Source organism: Tachysurus fulvidraco, chromosome 13, assembly GCF_022655615.1.
Source record: "Tachysurus fulvidraco isolate hzauxx_2018 chromosome 13, HZAU_PFXX_2.0, whole genome shotgun sequence".
Classification (NCBI taxonomy): domain Eukaryota; kingdom Metazoa; phylum Chordata; class Actinopteri; order Siluriformes; family Bagridae; genus Tachysurus; species Tachysurus fulvidraco.
In genome coordinates this window covers 18,590,105-18,617,339 of record NC_062530.1, presented here as the reverse complement: position 1 = coordinate 18,617,339, position 27,235 = coordinate 18,590,105, and the positions used below count along the sequence as shown (strand labels likewise).

The 27,235-nt window shown below is 40.5% G+C and overlaps 1 protein-coding gene across 5 annotated transcripts in view; it reads right to left on the bottom strand.

Moving 5' to 3' along the window:
• Positions 1 to 27,235, bottom strand: part of hipk2 (homeodomain interacting protein kinase 2) — an 86,426-nt gene that overhangs the window by 40,987 nt on the left and 18,204 nt on the right. For 2 of the 5 annotated variants that reach the window (XM_027161505.2, XM_027161506.2), the window contains exon 2: positions 19,218 to 20,367. In XM_027161505.2, the coding sequence (XP_027017306.1) occupies positions 19,218 to 20,367 (1,150 nt within the window). Of the gene's footprint in view, positions 1 to 19,217; positions 20,368 to 20,867; positions 20,892 to 25,665; positions 25,687 to 25,759; positions 26,000 to 27,235 lie in introns of those variants that run through there. The other 3 variants (XM_027161509.2, XM_027161507.2, XM_047822485.1) reach the window with 3 other exon arrangements.

Below are 27,235 nucleotides of genomic sequence, written 5' to 3'. Positions count from 1 at the left end.
CTTTCACTGCTGTGAGGAAGATGGGGAACTCATTACAGCATTCCTTTCCTCTTTCCTTTGAAATATAGATCAGGAGCCATAGCACAGAGGGGAGAGATAGACGCGGAAAGCTTTAAAAAAATGCTCGGTTTAAGCACTTAAGGTGGAATTTCAGCCGCTTTTTTCCCCCTTGTTCTCATTTGTGCTTGAATGTGTGCTGTTTGCACTGACAGTGCTACTTAAAAATGTCCCAGTTGTATGAACCGGGTGTGAAGGTGATGTAGGTGTGTCAGGACGGCGCGCGTGAGGTGATGGTACGTCTCAGTGCAAAACTGCAATTGTAATTGATGTGTAAGCGGAAACGTGCCTAGAGCAGGTGATGTCCCTGTCTCTCTACTTCCTCTCACTCAGGAGTGTGAACCATAAACAGCTTGAATACAATCACACACACACACACCACACACACACACACACACACACACACACACACACACACACACACACACACACACACACACACACACACACCTGTTCTGTATAACACACAGTGAGAACGAGCTAGCAGGCCATGGCTGTCCTGTTGAAGCACAGTACGCCCAGAGCGTGCCCCTACATGTACACATGCCTTTCCTGACAAACATTTATTAACCATGTGCAGTGACAGTGTAGTGATCGTCTTAACAGGAGAGTTGTTAATATATCATCAGAGTTGCTTTATTTATACATTTATTATTTATTTAATTAAACATAGTGGTGGCTTGATGTTTGAATTCTATACTGACACCAGAATTATGTACTGAGACTTCAGCACTGCTGGACTGGTGTGTGTCTGGTCTTTGTGGATATTTAATTAAGTCATTTTTTTTAAACTTATGTAAATACAAAATTGTTTTAAAGGGACTCTTTGGGACATCACCATTGAACATGGCAGTCACTGTTGCTAGGCCACTAACTGAGGCGTTTGCTAAATGATGGTTTCAGAGGGGTGTGTGAGTGAGTACAAAGCGCCTGATTCTGCTCCTGATTTGCTGTATGCAAATGACAACAATCCCAGGAAATGCCGCGGCCTCCGCACAAAGTTAATTGCTACGGCAATAACAAAGGCCTGCTTTCATGCAGGAGGCAAATTAAACATTAGTTTAGAATTTTCATAGAGGCTGGTGGGATGCTTTCATTATGCCAAATGAGCACGTCAGCATTTTAAACCGGCGCCACACACACAAACACACACTTCAGTTGAACCACAAGTGCAACAGACGCAACAGTCGGTGGGGAAGAGTGCTCATGTGTGGGTAAGTATTTGTGTCCATTTTTCAAGGCTGAAAAGAGGATCCTGATGGAGGGACCCATTGTGGGTATTAACGCATTGACCCCGGTTCTAAAGCTGACCTCGACGCCTCTATTAGCATAAAGGTCACAGCGAGCACGGACTCTTTTTCTTCAAAACGCACACTGCCATGGAAACTCCTAATCAGGAGGAAAGGAGGGGTGTTTTCCTTTAGCTGTCCTCTCATAGGTTCACCCCTTTAGGCTCAGGCTCCTACAGCCTCTGGATTACTGCCATGTGCCATGTGTAGGAGTGTACAGGCAAGCAGATATTACATTTTTAAATGGTGACACTTTCCTGTTTACTACTAACCTTTTCAAACTTCCATGGCCACTTTTGTCCCATGAACTGACTCATGGGAATGCCTTCTCTTCCAGAAGTGGAAGAGTATTTCATTCAACTTAAAGGCACGGTGCAGTCATTTATGCACTTCCAAGGCCATTAGCAATTATGGCAAGCGGCCTAAACAAAGCCAATTGTGCCAAAACTTTAATCTTAGTGTAAACCGAGGGAATCAGTACAAACTTTTTCAGAGGACTTGCAATAAAAAACACAAGCGTTCAAAAAAATCAATCATTCAGATGATGGTTATTTAGTTTCTATAGCCCGAATAGAACAGAAAGTCATTAGAGATTTGACAAACATTTACTGGAGCATTAAAAAAAAATCCAGCATTTAGATGACAGACTATTACCTTATATTATATAATATACCTAATATATAATAGGGTTGCCTTATAAATAGAAAATATGCCATTATGCCCGATTAAAAAAAAAACTTTAATTGGAGTAAATAAAAAAAACGAAAGAAAAGAAAGTAAGAAAAGTAAACAAATACACAAACAGACAAATAAGTAATGTTAATTATTAAATGAACCTAACTTACTTTGCCATGCTGATACTGATTTTGCTTGTGCTTTGTTATTAACAATGTTGGTACTAATTTTGATACATCCATGATAACAATCTGAAGCATGCTGAATCTCACCAGATCTATTCACTGTCTACTTCTGATTGGTCAGATGGTGTGTATTTATTTTCTATAACAGCGGCTCTCACAGCTATAATTACAATCACAGTCATATTAATGCATCATCATCAGAACGCATTTCTATCCGATTCTAATTCAGCTAAAACACAGGGCCTTGTACGGCGGATGCTCTATATAACCAAAGCCTAGTAATAAACCTATTTAAAAATGTGTTATTTAACCAAGAAAAGCATATAATCACTGAGCTGGTAAAGCTTTCTCTAATGTTAATGTTTATTGAACGTTTACGGTCGTTTTCTCTAGGGGAAAGTCTTCTATGCACTTTCCGCTTCCTTAGTAACATGACAAGCTGCATTTTGTTTTTGTCTTATTAACTTCAAGAGAGAGGAAAAAAGCAAGAAGCAAAGCTGGTGAGAAAACAAGGCTTTATAATAGCATTAATATAAGTGATAACAGGAACTAACTTGTCTCACAGATGTTCCACAAGATTAGATGTGACTATAAACAGTTCAAATGTATGATGTGTCATGTAACAATTAATGGCAAATTGTGATGTTTGGCAAGCTGATGTGGTATAAATTTGGGATGTGTTGTTACAGGAAAATAATTAACTTCAGGGTGGTAGCAGTAACTCCACGTCTGGACACATGACACCAGTCATTGTCTGTATTCCTACAATAGCCTACTGTACTTCCTAGTGTTTCCTTCCTTATATATGTTATAATCTATCAGCACTTCATGTTTATAGTGAAGCAAACAGGGGAAGTTACAAGTAGTTACAAGTGACAATGAATTAAATTTACAAGTTTGCAGAAAATCCAAATGCACAATCATGCCTCATGTACACACACACACACACACACACACACACACACACTATGCCATTTTAATAGAAACACCTGCTTATTTGAGCATGAAATGCTTTTCTGCACAGCACAGTTACAAAGAGTGATTATTTAAGTGATTACATCCATTTTCCTCTTATTAAGGTGTTTCCACTAATAGATCTTTTTTCTTTTTCAGACCTTTGTGTGTGAAAATGGCAGATGATCAGCAGGTTCTGAAATACTCAAAACTCTCAGACATGTTTGAAGTGAACATTATCTGAAGCTGTTGATCTGTGAGTGAATGATCATTACTGTGCTGTTACATGATTGGCAGATTAGCTAACCACATGAAAGCGCCTATTAAAATGGATGGTGAGTGTATATAAACTGCTCTGCTCAGCTGGACATGACTCCTTGCCTGTAGCCAAGGCGTGTCGGTGTGTACCTGTGTGTGTTTGCGTGATTCTACAGTATGTGAGCTTAATCCAGTCCCCACGCCCTACAGATCTGGGTGTGTGGAGTAACACATGCAAACACACAAACAGTCACAAACACAATACCACACTTGGAAAGAATAGTTATTTTCTACAGGCTCACTACCTCTGATTGACATTCGGAGCTCATTTGGTTGAAATTCATGGTAGAAAGCCATGAAGGCAAAAAACTGTGCACACTAAATGAATGTCACTTCTGCGGCTGCTGCACAGTTACACCGTGCCAGTGGTACAGTATCTCCCTTCCACACACACAGTTACACTATTCCACTTAAGAACCAAAGAAGATCTTTATTTTCAGGAAAGCAAGGCAGCTGCCTAACATTTGCATCCTTCATTTCGAGTAAAAGCTGATTAGCAACGGCTGCAAAAAGCCTGTCAGTGCACTAAGTTATTGGCTACATTATTCAAACAGACTCCCAATCATTTATTTCTCACAATAGCAGCGCTTTTGCTTATGTAGATAGGACAGTTTGTTGAACTGTAGTCAGAGTTATGTGTATACGTACAGTATATACAGCAGATGTGTAACTTAATTATAGTGTCGAGTTCACCGTAGTGAAGGAAATGAACGCTCGTGTTCTTTCCAGAAACAGTAACATCGCTAAGTATATAAATCATATAGTAACTGCTGCCAACTAGAAAGCTCTTAACAGGGGTCAGTCGTCTGTGTGTGTGTTTGAGTGTCTGTGTGTGAGAATGAGAGAGAGAGACAGAGTGTGTGTGTGTGTGTGTGTGAGAGAGAGACAGAGTGTGTTTGTGAGAGAGAGAGAGAGAGAGAGAGAGAGAGAGAGAGAGAGAGAGAGAGAGAGAGAGAGAGAGAGACGAATGAAGAAAGCATTATTGATAGAAATGCTGAAGTTGGATTACATCACCCTTTTCTATGAGTTATATGAAGTCCCTGTCAGGGGACATAGAGCTCCCTAGGAGGACAGGCACTGAGCGGAAACATCGAGTCTGTGCCAATGTGTCCCAGTCCTGTTTAACATTCAGTCCTCCATCTAGACAAAACTCCCATATGGATCCTTTTAGAAACATGGTATGTGTCAGACTCTGTTTCAGAATCGCTTATACAGAAAATGAGCTCTTTTAAACGAAGAGATATTTCAGTCAGCTTAACAGAAACCATCCGTGATTCTGTGATCAGAGCAAAACATCCAGACAGTGCGTCCTGTCTTTAATCATTTCTCCAGAGAGGTGGGATAATATTATACAAGATGAGTGAACAGCCGTTTTGTAAATATATGATGTCTATAGTAGTTCGTAAAAGGGGGAATAGTGTCTGCTCTGTTTGTTATGAGAACCCCAGGCAACCACACGGTCCTTCCTCTGAGCATCGGAGACGAGCTCAGAACACACGTCCTCACTGTTATTACTGATGGCTCTGTATGTTGCCAGCTCATGTGAAAATAAGCCTCAGCCTCCTCTATCAGTCTAGATAACTCTCACAAGGTCTTTAATATGAAAGAAATTCTTGAGATTTTTTAAACTACGGAATGAAGGAAATGGGTGAAAATACAGGTTGGATAACAGAAATAAAAACTCAGCATATTTAACACACAGATGGAATACAATACGCAGATTAGATGAGATGAAAAATTGGTAGGAGTGTTTCAGCACATTGTCTGATGATCTGATTTAGTCACGCTGCGTATATACCTCTACATCATTCCTTCACTTTCAATATCCATACACCGACAGGATGTTTTTCTCTATTTTTCCATCCATTCAGGACTACCGCTTTAGGTACCCTTCCCATAATGCACCATTCATCAGGTGCACAGCTCACACAATTAGCCAGGCTCTGCGCTATAAATCACCCAATGAAAAATGTATGGGGTGAAAACAAAAGCAGGAAACTTCCCTGAAGTCGTCGTCGAGCTGGAACGGAGAAAGGCCAGCAATGGCACCGAATTTCATTTGGAATGCAACACACTTGTTTTCGCCTCAGCAGAAATACAAACGCAAAAAACAGCAAGGCAGACGTTCACCCGAGCCGGTCGATAAGCAGCAGGAAGAAGAGGTGAGGAGTTTATGATTGACAGCTGTCACGGTACAAACCTACAGCTTCTATCAGGCTGAAAAAGAGGAAGTGACTCGGTCCCACAGGCACAGAACTGTGGTCTGAGATCGTTTAACATCTTCATCTTATAATGCGGAAAACAGAATTGACCAATAAATGACTAAATGACTATATGACACAGAGAAGATAAATCATTTCTATAGTATTTATAGTACAGCTTTTGATCATGACACAATGTGACAATGTGAATAGGACAACAGACGTACTATTCTTTATGCCATCTAATGACATTTTATACATCACACCTGATTTTTTCCCCAGTTTATATGTGTTTACATGTGAAATGGCAAAAAACTCAAACTTCCAAATTCAAAAATGACTCAAACGTTTTATATTAAATAGTGAAGCCAAGACCAAATCGACACAGTCACAGATCAGATAATTAAAATTTGCTGGGCTCAGTGGCTCAGTGGTTAATATGTTTGCCTCACACCTCCAGGGTCAGGGGTTTGGTTGTAAGCCCTCGAGGCCCAGAGGTTTTCTTCCTGGCACTCCAGGTTTCCTCCCCCAGTCTGAAGCCAGTCATTGTAGGCTGTTCTCTAAATATCCATAATTTATGAGTGTGTGAGATTGTTCCCTGGGAAGTGTTGGCACCCCTTATCCAGGATGTCCCCCACCTTGTCTCCTGAGATTTGCTCCTTGTTCCATGTGTAAGATAATCTCTACAGTAAATGGATGGAAATTTTGCTTTAATTAATTTCACTCATTTTTATCCAGGTACAAATAAATCAGAAGCTTCTTAAATCACCATAAGCTGATAATGTCATGCTGTTCATCAGCACACACCATCCTATATACAGTAGCCTTGATTACACAGTTAGTTTCGGTCTGTGCAGCGTGCAAGAGATGCTGGTAGTAAAGAGTAGTACAGAAATAGGAAGTTTGCACTGACGTTTACTGAGGATGTCAAGTAAATAAGCAGCATGATCCTAAGCAAAAAAAGTACTTTAAAGTGTATTATTTACTCATATGTTTTAAGAAACAAAATTATCGAATTGGCATTTTCATATACTTGGACTACTTCTGGTGATGTTAAGTGTTTTTTTTTCTTTCGGTTGTCTGTTTTTTCACCACTGTGCATGCTCCATTTACCCAGGCAACATGTCGTGTCAAGAAAGCATTATTCCTTGTTCATTTTGTCTGTAGGCTGGTCGATGGGCATTTCTGTTTAGGTTAGACGCAGTTGAGCAAACACACACACACACACACACACACACACACACACACACACACACACACACACACACACACACACACACACACACTCTCACTTTAATGGGGTTATTGTGGTTGTTTATTGGTTTTCTGGGCTCCTCATATTCTCAGTAGCACAGGCTTCTATCACTATAGGGTTGTGAAGTTTGTTTCAGCCAAACAATCCTCAATGTAATCTTTATAGCCCCATCAGGCATCACTGCAACTCAGGACAGCAAAACATTCCTTTTTTAAACACCACATTTTGAATGTAAATAAAAAAGCCCCATTGTGACCCATTGACCCATTTACCATGCTGTCTTTAAACAATCGAAGCAGTCCTGACCAACAAAATAGCATTTCATACACATCTCCAAAGGACACTTAGCGGGACGTCTGATTTTGTCCTTCCCTGCACATGAGAGGATAATAAAGGAGAGAGAGTCTGAGGTCAGGAGTGTGTAGTGGCAGGAATAAGAGGGCATTCGTTTTGGACATAAGAACAGACTGTTCCCTCTCACTGTCATCCACAGAATCTGAAACAAGGTCCTCAACCCTTCATCATCTAGCACTAGCCTGATACACAGCCTCTCCTATCTATGACACCCCCTCTACTCCTCTTAGGGCTGTCTCTTTGTGTTCATGTTGCCATGGAGACCCCCATGAATGATGCAGACTGATTGGGACATTGAGAGGTCTTTTTAAGAGTGCAGGGAGGACTGCACCTATCCACATGGAGAGCCTGGCACAGGCAGACAGGAAAGAGAGAGAGGCATTTTCCCCCCAAATGTTCAACTAAGGGGCCATGAGGTGTGTGGTTATGTGTGTGTGTGTGTGTGTGTGTGTGTGTGTGTGTGTGTGTGTGTGTGTGTGTGTGTGTGTGTGTGTGTGTGTGTGTGTGTGTGTGTGTGTTATCTGCTAGCATGGGTGATGGCTGAAAAAAAAAATACTCCAGATTTAGAGATATTTAAAGCTGATGAGAGACAAAGAGTGAGAGAGAGAGAGAGAGAGAGAGAGAGAGAGAGAGAGAGAGAGAGTGGGAAAGACACAAAAACAGAGAAAGAGGGACACTGACAGACCAAGAGTGATCAGGTGAGAGAGACAAAGTCAAAATAGAGAGGGAGGGAAAGAAATAGTGATAGACACTGACAAAGAGACACACTGAGTGAGGGAGACATTGAAAGAGAGACACATTGAGTGAGGGAGACATTGAAAGAGAGACAGACACATAGATAGAGAAAGGGAAGTGCTGAGACAGACAGATGTAGACACAGACTGAGATAAGGAGAGACCAATTGACAAAGAGAGACACAGACAGAGAAAAAGACAGAAAAATTGAGAGACAGACAGAGAGAAAATAAGGCTGAAAGAAACAGTATGTAAGAGTGTGTAAGAGAGAAAGCGAGAGAGATTACTGATAAAAAAAACTTCAGCAGTTTCACCAGAACGCTTTTAACTGGAAACAAACTGCTCCAGCTGCTGTGCAAATATTACTATTATACTCCCTCCATCTTTTTATAAAGTAGTAGAACACTCAGCCATCGAATAAGAGAGATCTTTAGGAGACCCCAATGCAAACATTTATTTCTGATTTCATCAGTCCCACAAGGCCTTTACACTGTAATGAATCTAAAGCACTTAGCGAGGCCGGTGCTGATTTGCATAGGCAGAGAAATGTAGGCAGTGAAGAGAGGGTTTGGCTCTATTCTTCTGCATCACAGCTCTGACAATTCACCAACACTGAATAGAAAAGTGTTCAGAACAAGGAAGACCATTAGCATTTAAATTGTGTAGAACCCTTCTTATACGGATATCCTTACATAAGTCCGATACTGACACCAACAGCAACTATGATACAGTATGTGCTCATCAACAATCTGCCCATCAATCAAAGCACGATTTGATCAAAAACTTTCACTAATAATAAATAAATGATCTTGAAGGTCTCTATGCTCAATAGGAAGGCAGAGGAACACAAGTACTTTGAGACTATGCAAACATTTATAACCTGAAACACAAGAGATTAACATTCACGCCAGTGAAGCGAAACACTTCCTTCGCCTGCAGTCGGCCGCTCCGGGCCCTTGTGTCGCTCAAAAGCGAGTTTTTTAACGTCAAACTGAAGTGCACGTGTTTTGGATCTGAGTCCCTGAGAAACACATTTTCACATTTCAACGTCTTCACGTTTTTAGAGGTCGTTTTTGTAAAAGCTATAAAAGCATATTAAAAAAGCAAAAATGAAATCGATGAAAGCAAAAGACGTGCAGAGGCAAATACTTAAAAGTGTCATCTACTGTAAGATGTCTAAAGAGGAAGATATTTAGTGTTTTAAATCCTTTTGGGGGAGAAGATAGGTTTGTGCATCGTCTCAACAACAGAGCCAGGCTCCTTTGTGTGTCAGAAAGATACCAGACAAACTGTAGAAGGATCTTCAGTGCCATTAAAGCAAGTGCCCTTAAAGTCAGGAGCTGCTGAAACATCAAGAAGTATCACACGCTTATATGAATGTAATCTAATATGTTGTTGTTTTTTTAGTATCAGCTAATTTACAGGAATTTCCAGATAATTAAATAGCAATAATGAACATTTAAAAAATGTGTTGGTATTTTACAAAATTTATAATAGAATCTAAAAATCTAAAAGTTTTAAAAACATTGACACAGGGACTTTTATTAGAACGAGTCTAAGAGGCAAAGTTTTCCTCTATGGGAACTTTATGCTTTCTGGTGATAACAGAAGCGAACTTCTTGGACGTTCCACAACGTTAAACATCACTATAAACGGATACCAGAAAGACATGACATTGTTTAATAGAATAGAAAATAAAAAAAAAATCACTGCCAATTGCTGTGGTATTGCAAATTGCTGTGGTGAGAATAAATCACTTCTGGACATGCTTCCTCAGACCACCCCACCGCTTTCTCATAACATCATGCTGTAGTGTTTTATTCCTTAAGTAATACAGTACAACTGTGAATATGATGAAGACGATAAAGAACATGATGAATTGAGACTGTTCTATGTCAGAGGCAGGTTTCCATGTGTTAGAGTTGTAGCAGAAATAATATAGAAAAAGCAAAGAAAAAACATTTGTGCTATGCAGGCTGACCAGATCAGTTAGCGTAACAGCCATGAGAAGTACTCAGTCTCAACAAGTGCCATCTGTTTGCTGATAGACTTACCAAACATAGGCTAATTAAAGTACAAATGCATGTGTGTAAGTCTTTTCATTCCCCATGTTACCCCACTACAGCTTAATGAGGATAATGTTGTGTAGAGAGACGCCTGGATGATGATCACACGTGGAGCAATGTTCCTTTAGTTATTGATGATCTCAGCTTGTCTAACGCTTAATATATTCTCTTTGCGGGATAATCACCTTCACTGGGCAAGATTATTCAGAAATGCTTTTTCATATTTCCAAGCTCTGCAGCCATCAAAATTATTAGCTTGATGTCATTAGTATATCAGAGAGTTCTTTAGTATCTTAACCCACAAGCAAATACAGCAGAGACAAGACCTATAACGCGGACAGCCGAGACCTCGATTTAGCCTCAATCCCAGCTCTATACATATATTCTTTCCCATCTATTCTCTCTCATAATAGTCCTGAGGTCCTTCAGGCACTGAAGACTCTATTCGCTGCACTGATAACAGCATGCAGCTGTGGTGGATGGTATTTGTCCGCACACTGACCCCAAAACCAGTGCAGAAAACAGCAACAGTATCTGCACACATGAAGCCTTTACGGTTGACATGTTCCTTTAAGTTTTCCGATGAAAGGAGCTTGGATTTGGTTTAATGAGAAAGACTTTGTCCACCAGGCTCGGGCCACCGTAATGGGCCTGTCCACAGATAAGCAGGCATTCCAGGCAAGGCTCATTGCATGCAGCACATTTCAAATGCTAACCACTTTAATTATTAACAAGGATTCAATGCATGGGTAATTATTTTTCCAAACAAAGTGTGCCCTAAGCCCAAACTGCTGCAATTTGATCTATGGTGATACAATTCAGCACTACAGAGCTTTTAATCAGCTTATATTATTTATTAACCTGGGTGGAATAAGACTCATGGCCGCTCAGTTTATGATAATAACAGCAGCATAAAGATCTTGCAAGTGATGTGGTCCTGTCATAAATCTTGGTGGAACTGGCCAGAGGGAGACTTGGAAAATCTAGTAGTATTAAAAAAAAAAAACTATTGTATGGCATATTAATTATAAGCATTGATGATTGACAGCACTGATGTCCCTAGTGTGTGGTCAACTGAAAAGAACAGTAAAGGGCAGGGTTAGTAAGAACAAACTGAAGCATGGTAGAGAGAAGGGCAACCCAGGCCAGACTCAGAAGTGACCTCAGAAGGGCCTCAGCTGGCACAAGTAGCTGGGTCTGGTGTAAATTAGCCAAACTATTTACCCTTGTACGCACATTAGCAAATTCTTCCAATTGAGAAAACAAATGCATCTGCTTTGTTCAGTGGGGTTCATGGGAAACTTCACGGCTGCCTGAGAGCCAGACATTTGCTATGACCATGGCCGAGAGGAGTGGTGAGGAAAGAGGCCTGTTGACTTGTTTGTAACTTAAGAGAACAGCTTCCTGAAGAATCCGGTGAAACCATGTCGAATAGCACATCATAATTGATGCAGTAGAAATAAATCTGCAGCAAACAACTTTACTCCTAGCAAAAAAAAAAAAAAAAGAAATAATAAATTCTAAAGTTTACGTGTGGTCTGGAGAATTTTCATGGTTTATTTTGTCGTGTGAAAAGCTAAAATGACAAAAACAACAAATTTCTGCTGCTGCCAATCTGTCAACTTGAGATGTGAAAACAAATTTAAAAGGCAAACCACAAAAGGCATTGAAAATGCTGTAAAGGGCAAACAAGCTCCTGGTTTGCCCTTCTGGCTGAGCTGGCACCAAACAAGACTGTGAACATAATTACCATGGGGATGAAGTGAAACCTTTGCCTGAAGTCCAGTTAAATAATCCTGCACAAACAAAGGAAACAGTGAAAGAAAGCATATGAATTGCTAATACCGTTCCACATAATCAGAATTTATTAAACCATATTTCCAGACGCTGTTCTGCTTCTCCGTGTACTGAGAGTAATGACGTGATATCAATGCCTGGAAAATGACTTAGTAATCAGCTGAGTGTTCATATACTCGACTAACTGGAGTTAATTAGCTACTTGTCTCGTGCTCCAATGGTGAAGCGAGTAGCCCACAGCCAAATTAGATGAGCTCTTGGTTATTACATTCCTGTCAATCATTTTCACAAGAGGTTGAGTGTCATCAAACATATTCTTGACAGAACCAGAAAGAAAACATCTAGTTGTTACTCCAGCTGCCTGGGCAATTCCTGTACAACACCTCATATGCCCAGAAATTGATAAAATGTCACCGGTGAGAAAAATTAATTAACGTAATATTATAAGACTTTAAAAATGTAGAACAATATGTTTTTAATTTGGCAAATGCAGTAAGCCAAACTAACCCAGAACCATTCTGTTGCAAAACTGGGTTATGGGTAATGATTCTGTCCAGGTAAACAGCACATGTGCTTGCCAAAAGCAGACCCTCATTCTCAGATTCAAATTTGGCTGTGAGTAACAGGATCCTGCCGTTCTCGCACCACCGAATAAAAAGACACCTTGCGCACGCTTGAGAGAACAGTAACTAGTGGCAACCTCATTCATTAGCGTGCTCTGCCACAGATCTGCAATAAATGTCCTGAAACGGCAGTTCATTTATAAACACAAGATAGAAGTGTTCAAATTTGTGAACATCAGGGCTTACTGTTATGGGAAAGAAAGGATCAGGTTCTCTGTCAAATACTCCATCTAGCTATATGCATGAGGGGTAGGGGTTTTTCAGTTACACGTTATGCCATTTGGACTACATGGTATGCCATTAATCTCTTACAAGGATAGATCCTAATCTAGTCGAGGGCGATGCAGTGTTGTCCGTAAGGCTCAAGATTTTGTTAAGTGCTGCAGAGGTCCACGGCCCTCTGGGTAAGAATCATGCCCATTAAGAGGACAAGGAATGCACTTTGTGATGTTTCTTCCTGAGGACATCCCCAGGGCTGGGCACTGCTGCTCTCAATCTTTCAGCCAGTGTATCTCACACACACACAAGTACACACACACAAACTCCACCAATGCATCTTGTGAACCCTCGTATTATTGTACCACACTTTTTGGCCAACATTAGCATTTTGACTGACAGGAGACAATGTATAGATCCCTAGCTAGAACCCTTCTGTTAACTAGTAAAAATCATTAGTGCTTTGTTATCCATAAGGCAGCAAGGTCACAAGCAACTAATGCATCTTTGAGCAGAATTTCAGCCACTGCTAAGGAAAAGTGCAGGACATGCCTTCTCCTATTCCTATATTAAGGCTCTGACGTCTACAAGGTATTGACTGACATGCTGAGAGGCCATACTGTATTTTCCTCTGTGACCTCCGGCTGCCGTGACTCATACTCCTGAACCGAGCAGGACCCACAGTTTGTGTGTATTACTGCTGAGAAATGACGACAGCAGGGGTAATAAGAGACACGGTGACAGAGACAGTGAACGTACAGACATGCTAGAGTTATCAGCCTCCTTTAATCCAACCACAACCATGTAAATGTTGCAACATGGCTGACAGCAGCAATTTCACAAAAACCTCAAAATTTAATTAAAGCATACTGTGCACTTAAGTCCCTAATTTTTTCAATTACAGATAAATAGGGTAAGGAAGATTAACAGGGACCTGGTAATAATCCTCTTTTTTTTCTGGTCTTGAGTAATGCAACCAGCTTTACCTGTTACATCATTAGCTAGTGGACATGGCTGTGAGGGAAGAGGGAGTTCAGCTGATGTAACCCGAACAAGCAGGACTCCGGCGTGAAGTTCTGGAAAGCTCAAAAAAAAAAAAAAAAGAAAAGAAAGAAAAGGCCCAGAAAGTTGTAAAAGTGCAACAGCTTGCAAATATGGCATTAGAAATATGACATAGTGTGCATTAACACATTCATGGAATGTTCAGTAAAGGCTTTATCCTGGTCAGAGTCATGAAAGACCTCAGTCGATCATGGGAACACCATGCAGTTTATACTCAGGATGAGACAGTACGCGCACACACCTACAGACACGCATTTAAAAATGTGTAGACAAAAAAGTTTGTTTTGTTGATGGATGAGTGGAAGCCAGAGCACCTAAAAGAAACCCATGCAGACACGGGTACAACACATGGACCAGCAAACAGACGGAAACCTGATCTCAGGATTAAATCAATGACCATGAAGCTGTGTGGACGCCATGCTAGCCACTCAAGATACAGCACATACAGTATCTTTGCAAAATTATTATATGTTACATGTCCATCCTAAATCACACACACACACACACACACACACACACACACACACACACACACACACACACACACACACACACATATATATATATATATATATATATATATATATATATATATATATATATATATATATATATATGCAGCTTGGTATCAGTGTGCTTACTTTGATTATTATTGCTCAGTTTACTTGTGTCAATATACCCCAGATGAAAAATCTATACTTGAAATGTAGCTACAGTCTCCTGATGTAAGCTCTTAAATCCAATACAGCACAAACGCTCATGTCCAATAGATCAAATTGCATCAGAACAGACAGACTGAGAACTCACAGTAAGTAGAGCCTGTAAAGATATGAAGATCAGCTGATTGAGTCGGAGCTGCCAGTGCCAGCAGTCATTTACACAGAGAGGCGAACAGCAAGTAGGAAAGAAATCTTGACTCAAACTCAGAACTACTACGTTATATACGTTATACTACTTTTATAATCACATTTACAACTGACAGCATATTTTAAAAGAAAATTTTTGAAAAGCAGGAGAAATAATATGCAAACAGGGGACATCCTGTCATATCAGAGGGCATGGGTAATGCCCGACGGATTTAAAAGTGAGGGCAGAATAAATGACTGGAAGACGCAGAATGAGCAAAGCAGGAATAAGCATGCGTTATGTAATCGTAAAGGCACTGAATGTTCACAAATTAACCCCCTTCTCTGAAATTTACTCTCCTCCCACCCCCTTTTTTTTTTTGCTGATTATATACAATTTACAAATCAATATAGATTTACAAGGCTGAGACAGACTGAAAGAAATAGGAAAGCTGGTTTCTGATCCGGAGAGCCTTTACAGTACATTATTTCTCTCTTGTGGTCTCCTTGTGTGCCAAATCAGCAGGGAGACTCACTGACTATCAGTTCTCAAATCTGATCTGAGATAGGAAATCAGTCATGTATTCTCAAGGAGCTTCAACAGTGGCAGCAATTTATCACAGTATTTGCAGCAGATTCTTCCAAAGACCCAGCCTTTCTGTTGCTCACCAACCTGAGCACTTACAATATGAGAGAGACAAAGAGAGAAAGAGAGACAGAGTTCCCATTTTAGCTGAATAAGACCTCTATTGAACAGACAGTATGTGCCAGAAACTGTGATCTTTCCCTGAGGAGGTGAAACCTGTAGGAGGCTGCTTCACTTGGGTCACTGCTGGAGCTGAAGAGCTGTGTGCAATTGTATGAACATGTACATGTGCATGTAGCTCTTAGAAGAGGCAAAATCCCATGGATCTGAGGAGCGGAGTTAACATGGATTACGTTCTAAGTGAGGGCTGATCTCATTCTCTGATTTTTATCTCTTATCCCTTTGAGCTGCAATATTGACGGACTGTATAAGATCGTATATTCTTGAAAAAACAAACAGACATACACGAGGCTGGTAAGTGGTAACTAATAAAAGTCTGCTCAGTGTCAGATGTAGTTTGCCGCTTCATTCCTGCCAAGAAGAAATTAAGGGGATCATCCTTTTCGTGCACTCCCACACAGGACAAGACTCACGGCTGCTGGTAATTACACTTCACAGCCCACTCTTTGCACATAACTGACCTCGTTCACCCACGTCTCGCTATAACGCAACACATGCATGCATGCCCAATATCATGATATTCCGAGAGGTCCGTACAGTACGTAAAGAATGTTTTGGCTCTGTACTGTAGCACATTAGGTGTAAGATGACATGACTACAAATGTAAAGTACACACTGTCAGATTTAATTTCAGGGTTTGTACCAGGAGTGTAATCCAGTCTGAAGCAGAGTGTACTATGTCTAGTCCCCTTTTGAATGACCCTATCTGAATGTATGTCATCTTTTTTTTCTTCTTCTTTTTTTAAAGAACAATGCAATATATGTAAAATCATTATAGAGAATGCCAGTAAACAGCACTATTATCTGCTGCAGGCATAAATCCTGATGTTTTCTGAAATACAGAAATGCAAACATGTCAAGCTAAACTGCTCTGCAATTATCCATCATACTAATTATGTGAAAACCAAAAATTACATTTAGTTATTTATTCATTCATTTATTCATCTTGAGTAACCACTATATCCTGATCAGGGTGGCTGCAGATCTGTAAGCATGTCACAGGAACACATCCTGGTATAAATCCTGGATGGATGCAGAGCCCAGACACACATAAACACAAAAAAAATGTAAAAATGTAGCTGTTCTAACTAGAAGCATGAGTAGTGGTGGCTGAAGTGGTAAAAGCTCTGGGTTCTTGATTGGAAGATTAAGTTTCAAGCCCCAGCATTTCCAAGCTGTCACTGTTGGGCCCTTGAGCAAGGCCCTTAGCCCTCTTTGCTCCAGGTCATGCTGTATCTTGGTTGACCCTGCACTCTGACACTAACTACCAAATTTGGGATATGTGAAGAAAGAATTTCACAATGCTTTAAAGGCTTTTATTCTATGCCTTTGGGAGATGGACAGAAACCAGAGACCCAGAGAAAGCTCACATTGAGAAAACCACACAAACAGGGAATGAACTAAAGAACCTAGAGCTTTGAGGTGGCAACAGTACACTCTATACCAGCATGGCACAGATATATATCTCTACAGAAGTGGTATAGAGGAAAAATTGTTAAATCTCTGGATTGTTCATCTGAAGGTTGGGGTTCAAGCCCCAGCACTGCCAAGCTGTCTATAAGTAAGGCCCTTAACCCTCTCTGCTCCAGGGGCATTGAATCATATCTGACCTTAACCTCCTAACAAGTTGGGATATGTGAAGAAAATCCTTTCACTCTGCCATAATGTATTGTGACAAAAATTTAAAGACTGATCTGTATTCAAAGAAACATAACCAAATTATTTTAAAAAAGTTATTAAGTGATTGTTGCTTTATAATATCTACCGGATATTCTGAAAATCCATAATATCAGTTTAAACTGACAGAATTATCCAATCAAAACCCAATCAATTTGTGCTTTCAACTCAATTCAGTTTTATATTCAATATATATATATATTCAGTTTTAACAATGGGAATTGTCACAAAGCAGTTGTAAATATTAAATTCAGGATATAATTATTACATTTAGACATTTATCCATAATCAGCAAGCAAGTGGTGACAGAAAAAATCCTGAGGCAATATCAGCAAGAAACATCTCATCTCTTATCTCATCTCAAAAGAAAACCCATCCTCGTCGAGCTGACATCTGATAGTGTGATTATAAATCATTTTCATTCTGTAACAGTGCATTGTATGGTCAAAAATATTTCAAAGGTATAACCAGGAAATTTACTCTAGTTTTAACATGAAGTCTGTGGATATGTTCACTGATGGAGAAAAAAAGTATAAAACTGTTCATGGTAATTGCAGTCCTAAAGCTATCATAGCAATTGTAGTCGTAAGCCATCGTAGCAAAAGTGTTTGTATCAATTGCAGTCTAAAAGCCATCTTCATGGTTTCTAAGTGGTACCATCCACAGTACTCTCATGCATCTCTAGTCTGTCCATGTGAGGCCATCTTCAGCAACAGAGAGTGGTCAATTTTGTGACCTTGTTTCATTCTCTCTTCCTTGTTATTAATTTAAACAGGATTTGATACAGCACAAAATTTTGGCTGTTCATTGAGTATTTGTGGGATATTGAGACACATTTTTTATGTATAAGTATCTCCTTTTCAAATAACCAAAAGTAAATCTAATGCTTGGTTATTTTTTTCATAACCAACTATTTGTTCAAACCAAAACAAGCACATTTTCAAAATAACAAAACATAGTATTTCACTAAGCAAATTCTCAGAGGCTACACTGAATCTTTACAGATGACAACACTGCACTGCACCCAAAATTCTTTTTACTGATAATAAATCTATGTGTATCATTGAAAGATCTTAACTAAACGAGGACAGAACATTTAATTAAATACTCATTTGCAGTGACCCAGTTTTTTTTTTATAGCTTTTGATTTTCACTCCCATACATTCTCCAAACTAGAGCTTGTTGCAAAGCTAAATATTTCTACAGGCTTGATGCAAGTTTTTCTGTTGTTTTTTTTCTCACTCACCTCCACACACATCCCCAAACAAGACATTTGCCATGTTAGGTTTGTGACCTCATTAACGTTAATTAGTAACACTGGTCCTTGCATTCTCAAGGCAACACTTCCAAAAACAAGATGCACATCTGGCGGCACTCAGACTGACCTCCTCAGAGGTTTTCTTGCATGGTCTTGTAATTTTCATACACTTAGGCTCTGATCTAAAGTGGCTCATTCAAACCCAAACAATGCAGGCTTCTGTTTAAACAGTCCTGATTCCTGACGAAATCCTCACCTCTCCATTAAAACCTAAACATAGCTAGATTGAAATGAAAACTATGAGTAAAGAAAATGTAAGCTTTCAAGCAAGTCATCTGTTTCTAATGTTGATGTTCTGGTGTGGATTACAATGAGGCTTTACTGCAGAACTCGGTCTGACCCCATGTCCTACAACCCTGAGGGGAAACAATTTGCAATGACGTTAGGGTCAGGTGAAGAAAGCGGCATGTCCCTAAATGCAACAAGCCCAATTGTTAAAGGCTTGATTTCAAGGCCCAATTTCTCTAGGTGGTTTTTCTAATGCATAAATCACATATCCAATGTCCAAGTATGAAAAACAAGACACTGACAAAAATGCATATAATATGTTGTAGAAGTCAAACAGACCATCATTAACCTTGAACGTTTCACTTAGCAATCCAGATAACTTGCTCATTTTAGCACACTAAGCTTAATAAGAAGCTGAATTCTCAGTGAGTCTGTATGTATTTTCTCTGTCTCACCGTCTAAATGAAACTTTGAAATAAAATAACCAGAAAAGTACAAAAATTACCCAAGAAATTAACAAATAATTCACTCAAGATATATGAGATATTAACGCACAGTGAAAACGATTTGCTAAATCTAAAACATGAGCTGTCTTACCTGTAGTATCTGGACTGGAGGTAAGTGGAGCACACAGCTTTGGACACATGACTTGCAGAGCCAAAGTCAATGACTTTGACTCTGTAGGGTTGCCGAGCAGGATCCACCAGCATGATGTTCTCAGGCTTCAGGTCGGCATGAATCAACCCCAGACTCTTCAGCTTCATCAGCGCCGTAGCCACTTGCTGCAAAATGGGCCGGATATACTTGAGGGGCAGTGGGCTGAACTTGTTCTGCTTGAGGAAGTCGTACAGGTTCTGTTCCAACATCTCAAAGACCAGGCACGTGTGGTTCTTATGCTGAAAGCACTCGTACGCCCGCACAAAGTTGTAGTCATCCGCACTCTCTGTGCTAAGGCGTGCCAGGATGCTGACCTCAATCTGGCCCTGGCGCGCGTATGATGGGTGGTTCTTCAGGATCTTGATGGCCACAATCTCACTTGTACCACGCTTCCAGCACTTCACCACCTGCCCAAAGGTCCCTCGGCCTAAGAACTCCAGCACCTCATATGTGTTGGTCATGGAGCACAGAACTTCATGCTGCAGGAGCTGATAGTCCCCCTCACTGTTGGCGCCACTGGTCTTGGATGTGGCTGTTGTGGAGGCAGTGGCCACGGTGCCTGTTGGGCCACTCTGGCCATTGTTCTGGAGCATTGGTGCTGCTGGAGGCTGCTGCAGCTCTTCCACCACGTGCACGCTGCTTCCGCTGCCGTTGTTGTTGTCTAACTCCTCACTCTTGCGCTTAAGCCCGCATCGCTGGTATGTATCCAGCAAGCTCACAGTGCTGCGGCGCGTCAGGTTGTGCCCTCCACTGCCACTGCCACTACTGCAACCTGTGCTACCCAGAAGCTGGCCGGCCACCCCAGACGTGCTACTCGCCGAGGCTACTACAATGTGGCCAGAGCTGGCAGGGAAAAGTAGAGCCTGCTCGTATGGTAGGGAGGAGTTGGAGACCTGGAGAGAGGTGGCGTTAAGGGCCACTGGGGCAGCAGACACGCTCTGCTTGCTGTTCTGACTGTAGACCTTGCTGTGCGTGCCGTACCCTGTCATATCCCAGTTGCAACTTTGCTCCACCTTCAGTTTCTTCACGCTAAAGAAGGCACTTGACTGGAGAGTGTGGGGGGAAAAGACTTGCACTTGCGAGGCCATACCTAAAGAACGACAGAAGGAAGAGTGAATATGAGCCTGGCTCGAAGCTTGAGTTCAAAGCTTTAAATAAAAGCAGTACATGCCATGGCAGGCCAGTGTAAGAGTCCTGATGCTATGTTATTGCACAGATTCTTTGCCTTTCATATTTCAGTTCATCTCCAGCCAATAATGAGGTTAGAATCTAATGGTACAACTGTCTGCTTCAGGGCAACGGCTGGTCAAGAATACCTCAAGATTAGTTTAAACCCAATAAACAGACCTCCACAAAGTAAACCACAAAATGTGCGGTTGCTCTCTGCTAATCGCTCTAAATCCCTTGTTCATGGGCTTATGCGAGAAAAAACTAAGAAAAATATACTGTTTTTAAAGAGAATACATGCACTAATGTGTGTGTGCCTGAAGAAGTTGATGGATTAATGTAAAAATATTGTAAGATATGATATTTCTTTATACGGGAGAAGGCTAGGGGAATGTGTGCTACTGATATATGTAGAGGAAATACCATTTCTATACTGCTCCCATTGGGAATTCTGTAAACAGCCTGATGTTCCATCATGTCAGGTCTTATCAAATCCAAGGCCTCAGAAAGGAGCAAGAGTCTAAAGGTATGACTGCAATTTCCTCTAAAAGGACGATTGCTCGGCCCATCCATGAGACACGGAACACTATTTACTTAAGGGCCAAACACACAGCATTTATGCACATTTCAAGAAAAACAACCAAGGCACATTTGAACTGTAGCTTCACCTCAAATCTGGAATGAAAACAAACAACAAAAGCAGAGTACTGGAGCTCCTGGGAACTCTCAGCTTCGGAATAAGCAGCGCTTCTTCAAGCAAACAACCACCCAAATATAGCCCTCTCAAACTGCACTGTTTGTAGCACTAAAATAATGATTACAGCACAAGTAGGATTACACAAAGGGGATGCAGCACTGCTCTACTTACAGATGCTACAATGTGGACCAAATTAGTGGTCTGACAAATCAAAGATACCTCCTGCAGATACCGTGAGTCATGCACACAACTCTCACACACATGGAGGAACAGCTAACTGACACAGGAGGCTGCAGTACACAGTAAAAACACACACACACACACACACACAGACACAGCAGGAAGAATTCATATTGCATTAAGCAGCCCTTTTTTTTCTTTTTCTGTTTTCTTGTGCCAGCAAGTCTGAATTATGCTAATCTATTACCTGCATGAATTGAATTAATTCATATTTCTGTGAGATGAATATACAAGTGATGCTCTAAAGCCTGCTCCCTCGTCTCCTGTAACTATAAACTATTCCACATCAGCACTGACTCTGTGGCATAAAGACATGCTGATGAATTAAACACACGCCCGTGCGGTAGTTTGTGCGTCCTGATTCTGACACGTGCAAACATTACACTTTTGTAAAATCGGGTTAAACATTTTTGTGAGTTTGTGAATATGATGAGGCAGCTCCATTTTCTCCGACTTGAATGCATCAACACATTAAGCTTTTTCAGAGCAGAATTCAGCCGTACACCGGATATTTCAAACAATACATTCTCTATATAATGGCTGGCCATGAAAAGAACCACTTTCCCATTGCGGCTTATGAGAACATAAGGAATCTTACTTGGATGGAGGAATTCCTGGATGCAAGGACATTCCCAGGGCAGAAAACAGAGGGAGGATGCTTAGCAGGGTCACTTTGTCATTATTGTGCATTTCTGAATTGTGCTGATAGCTAAAGTTTCAAAACCAGCCTCCCGTTCGGGCACTCCCCCCGCTTTAATCGCACATCTCTTCTCTCCTGCTTGTTCCTGCAGATGAGCGGTGTCAGTTCTGACAGGCTAACAGATACTCCAGTCCTGTGCTCTTAAATCCTAAATGCCCGAGGATATTTCTGTTGCTTTTAAATTTGCACTCTATGTTGCATGCTTCTGCCTATATAGGCACTGAGATCTAAGTTAGCATGCTGATGAAGCAAGTAAAGGAGCGCCTCTGCTAGAGCTATTAGGAGCCTGGCCCTATATTAATCTCATAAACCACTGGGCTAGATGTCACTCATTGGATTATATTTTTCTCTGACAAGACTACTCTAAAAATAAGTTGGATGTGACTGGTGGTGGTGGACGGCTATAAGGACATCTTTGTGTGTTAGAAAGCCAGACTGTGGGGCATTAAGTCCATAGCCCAGGGGTCATCATCTGGTGAATTGTGTTCCGCATGAAGACCTAGAGCTGAATTATTTCAGAAGTGAACCGAGTACCTGAAAATATGCTTCTGCAGAACCAATAAACATGTGAAACAAAACTGACTGTAACTCATTGACTCCATTTTTTAAAGCAAAACATGAAACCTACATGGTTTCTGTACCAGATTTACATTTCTGGCATTTAGCAGACTCTTTATCCAGAGTGACTTACTTTTTATTTTTATACAAATACTAATTTATACAACTGAGCAATTGAGGGTTAAGGGCCTTGCTTAAGGGCCCATCAGTGGCCAGCTTGGTGGACCTGTGATTTGAACCCATTACCTTCCGGTCAGTAGACCTAGGTTAGGGTCACCTTAACCACTGAGCTACCACATCTCAGATCCTCTCTTGTGGTCATCTAATCACATGCATTGTGGTAAATTATTTAGCTGCCAGCAAATTGTTTTTAAAAAAAGCTGTGGATGAAAGCAACATGTAAAGACAACTAAACGGAGAAGCATGCTTTAATTCTGCACTTCGAGTACAAAAATCAGATGTCTCCTTTGTCAAAAGCGGTAATATGAAGCACCAGAACAAAATAAAACATAATCACTTATGTGTTTCCTTTTTTATAGCCATAAACTAATTATCAACGTTTTACCATTATAAGCTAACAGTCAGTCACGATAGTAGTTCGTCCGGACTTTGTGTACATAATTCATTTGATGTAACTGGACCTTTCTTTAGTTAAATACCCCTGCTGTAGCTGGTTACAGAGAAAATCCATGGAATTTGCACCAGTTGGCCAGTCTGGCAATCTGCTCCTCAATGCATGTCACTTAGATTAACAGTGTTTGACAAAACAAGCCTCATTGGTTTTCCACTTTCCATCTTCAGCAATTACTTGAAAAAGACTGTTTAGTAAAACTTGTCCACAATTCCGGTCATCTGAAAGGAACCGGAGTTCATTTCCTCTATCGACATGGGGAGTACACATTTAAGACTTGCTTGTTACTCCAACACGTCCTGTGAAAAACGCTAAGTCATTTCAAGTACAAATTGAGAGTTCACATAGCAAGAATCTTATCTCTTAACAGCATGCATCCGCAACAATGCGACTGGTCCCATTTGACTTCAGGCTCTCAACGGTTGGTTATTCATAAGTGTTTATGGTTTGGACTACGACCACGTGCCCTCTGTTGACGCCGGGTTCTTTTTCACAGCCTGCATTGTATTACAAGTTTAAAACACAGCCAGTGAAGTTTATATGAATTTTTGAACTTTGTGGCAGGTATAAATCTGTTATGGTCTATTGTTTAAGCATACTGGAATGCAGGCATTTATCATACCTGACAAGAAATGCACTGTTTTAAGGCGCTGCCTCTGAGCATATTAAAGTACTATTTTCCTGCTGAAATACTAATCGTCAGTGGTTTTAAGTTAGTTAATTTTTCAGTCAAGGACAGGTTAGTCTGTCTTTTTTAGTGGGCTAGGGATCAGAAAGTCCATGTCTGACAGGAGAAGTAGAATACAGGACAGGGCTTTATATGTTCCTGGTCTTTATGAGGCTCCATTATTGGCTCCTGTAACAACCTGAAGATAAACAGTTCTATAAAAGTGCTATGAAAAAATAACATATCAGAAACTTCTAAAATCACTCTGCAGTTTTTCATGCCGCTCTCTGAAGAAAAACCAGACAGCTACAAAGCGAGACCTTGATTTTGTCTGATATTCAGAGGCAGGTTATGTTCATTATATAATAGCAGTGATCGGTTTCGAATACCTCATCTATGTTAAACAGGATTCTGAGCAGTGACCATGAAACCATGGACCAGTGACCGTGGACCAACTACAGCTCACAGCATAAACAAGGACAGAGAGAAAAGTCGTATGTTTGGATGAATGTATTAAGGAAGATTGGGCAGAAAAGAAAACTACTGGTTAATAAATTGACCTGGACGTGTCTAGACAAAGAATAATCCCCTGTGGTTCAGCAAGATGGACACCGTACTGTGCTAAGTAAAGGGAAGTCACTCTACAAAAGAGCTGTCTTTTTCTCTGTGGTCATCTCTATTCTTCAGAACTACCTTTTCTCAGAATAATCTCCTCTGTTTTCTCTTGCTGTGCGCTCAACCTCATGAATCTATGAATTTATTAATCATCATCCACATTAAAGTAGAACCCCAGAGAGATTTTTATATTTTTTACAGAAGCAGAAACGTCTAACTGGTGAAGTACCGCAACAGATTTAAATGTGTTATTGACAAAAATCTGTAGTATAACTGATAATATATCAAATAAAAAAGCCTGGCCGTAGTTTTAAAAAAGCCTCTGCAGTTTATCTGGTCACATGAATTTTAATTTACTTAACTGAATTTACTTAGCTCAGCAAGAGGAGGGTTTTTCACAGACTTTCAGAGATCATTACATTTACCATCTGGCCTGATGAACTAACTGATGACAAAACATATAAATGGATGAAGTTATGTGTTCATTGTCAATTTGATGAATCCATGGCACTAGTTAAATTTGAAGCAATACTAGGAAATAAACCATAACTACATGACATAAGCGAATAATAGTTAAACATTAAAAAAGTACTCATGACCTTTCAGTCAAGTTATGTAAGCAATACATTTGGTGTCTGGATAAAGTGAATTAGCAGCGACTTTTAACAGTGCATTCTTCATCCTTGAAGCTCACCCCACCCACATTTATTTACTTTTCCCTCTCTCTCTCTCTCTCTCTCTCTCTCTCTCTCTCTCTCTCTCTCTCTCTCTCTCTCTCTCTCCCTCTCTCTCTCTATCCCTTCAACCTCCCTTTCATGCCATCCTGCACAATCGTCACCTCTTCAACACTTTGCCCTTGCCCTTTTGTTCTTGCCTCTCCTCTCATCTCCTTTTCTATACCAGCGACCCCGTCCTGCTCTCCTCTTTCTGGTGCCCCATACACACCCCCTACCCCCTCCTCCTCTTTTCTCATCAAATGAAACTCTATAATTCCTGGGAGAACAGAGGCAGGGAATGTCTGCTCTTTGTCTCTCCCCATAAGAGTGCACATCTCTCGTCTTTGTGCAGTGAATGGACCGAGATTACACAAAGAAAGATTTAAGAGAGACTTACTAGGCTGCCCTGTTTGAGTGCTGACCTTTGTTCTTGTCCTTATCCAGCAGGCTGGTTTTGACCTCAGAGTTAATCATATTTAGAGATCACATACCAGCATATTATAGGCTCTCTGCATCTCTTGCTTTCTCCGAACCCCAACTGTGCCAACAAGATCCATGAATTGGTTAAGAGCTTCCCGTAATGATATGTGGCCACTATCTGATTGTGCTATCTGAACCGAAAGGAGGCAAGCAGGCTGAGCAGCTGTGGCTGAAGAAGCAAAAGCCACTGACATGTGTTCCACTGGCCCCTGAGAAAGGAAAACAAACACGGCACTGTCACACGGAGCAGTGCCCTCTGTGCAGCCTGTTACTGACGGCTTTATCAGTCCTGTGTGTGCATAAAAGAGGGAGGGGCCGTGCATCTGTGCGTGCAACTGACTTTCAGACATGGATGGGAAAGAATGTGATAGAGCAAACGTATGAGGGTCCAGCATGACAAATTTTCCATAACTCAAAACCTCCTCGGTTCACAAGGTACAGCAATCCTGATGAGCAGGAGTCTATTGAGCCAAAGATGGCTTTTAAGGGCTGTTTTTCAGATCCGGAAGCTGCTTAAAATATTTGTGTAATCCCGCCTGCTCAGTACACCATTTACACCTGTCCATAATATTAAATTAATTTATAAGAATACAATGTAGTCAGTTAAGCATTCAGTAGTACAGGACAGAAAGCTGTAAATGCTCTCTTGTTAATGACTGTGCTCTTTCATCATCTTGTGAGCTTCATATCTGACTGCCTGCTCACACACATGCAAGAAATAAACTGCCTGCAACATTTTGTTGATCCCACAGGATCCCGATCTGGCCATTACTACATACTGCTATAAGGATACCACACTGACTGAGATCTCAAATATATTTTCAGGTTTCTACATCTCACTGATTTAAACTCTCCACTGCTTTATTTAACCTGGAAATCTTTAGTTTTTACAATACTGCACATATGTTTGTGTAAATTACTGCCATCACTTATCACTTCTCTGTGTATCTTTCTGATACATCCAGTTCAGTCCTGTGTACTTTCTGAAAGTGCACACCGTTAAACATCCTTTATTCAATAGCTCCAGAAAGACGTTCTAAAAACGGAGACAGTCTAAGTTTCGCTCTATTCACGCTGTTAGTTTCTCAATGTGGTATTTATAAATAAACATGTCAAGACATTTCTCTTTCTGAGAACTCGAACGTTTTTGTCACCCGGTGATATCATCATATTATAATACCATCAGATTATTTACAGAAAACTACAAGCATGATATGATGATATGCAAATAATAAAGTTAGGCTTTATACCGTTTTTTTGCCGTTGTTTTTGGATTAAAACAATCCGTTGCTTGCAGGATTATTCTGTCTGGTTCAATTTTCTTTTTCTTTATGACAGACTCAAAAGCATCCATCATTCTGTAAAAGGTCTGGTTTGAAATTGTGTTTAAAATGCAAATCTTTCTTGTCCTGCTACTACAAAAATACTTCTGTTTTTGTATTTATGGCTGTTTACTGTCAACTGTTTATAATCTATTTACATCCCGT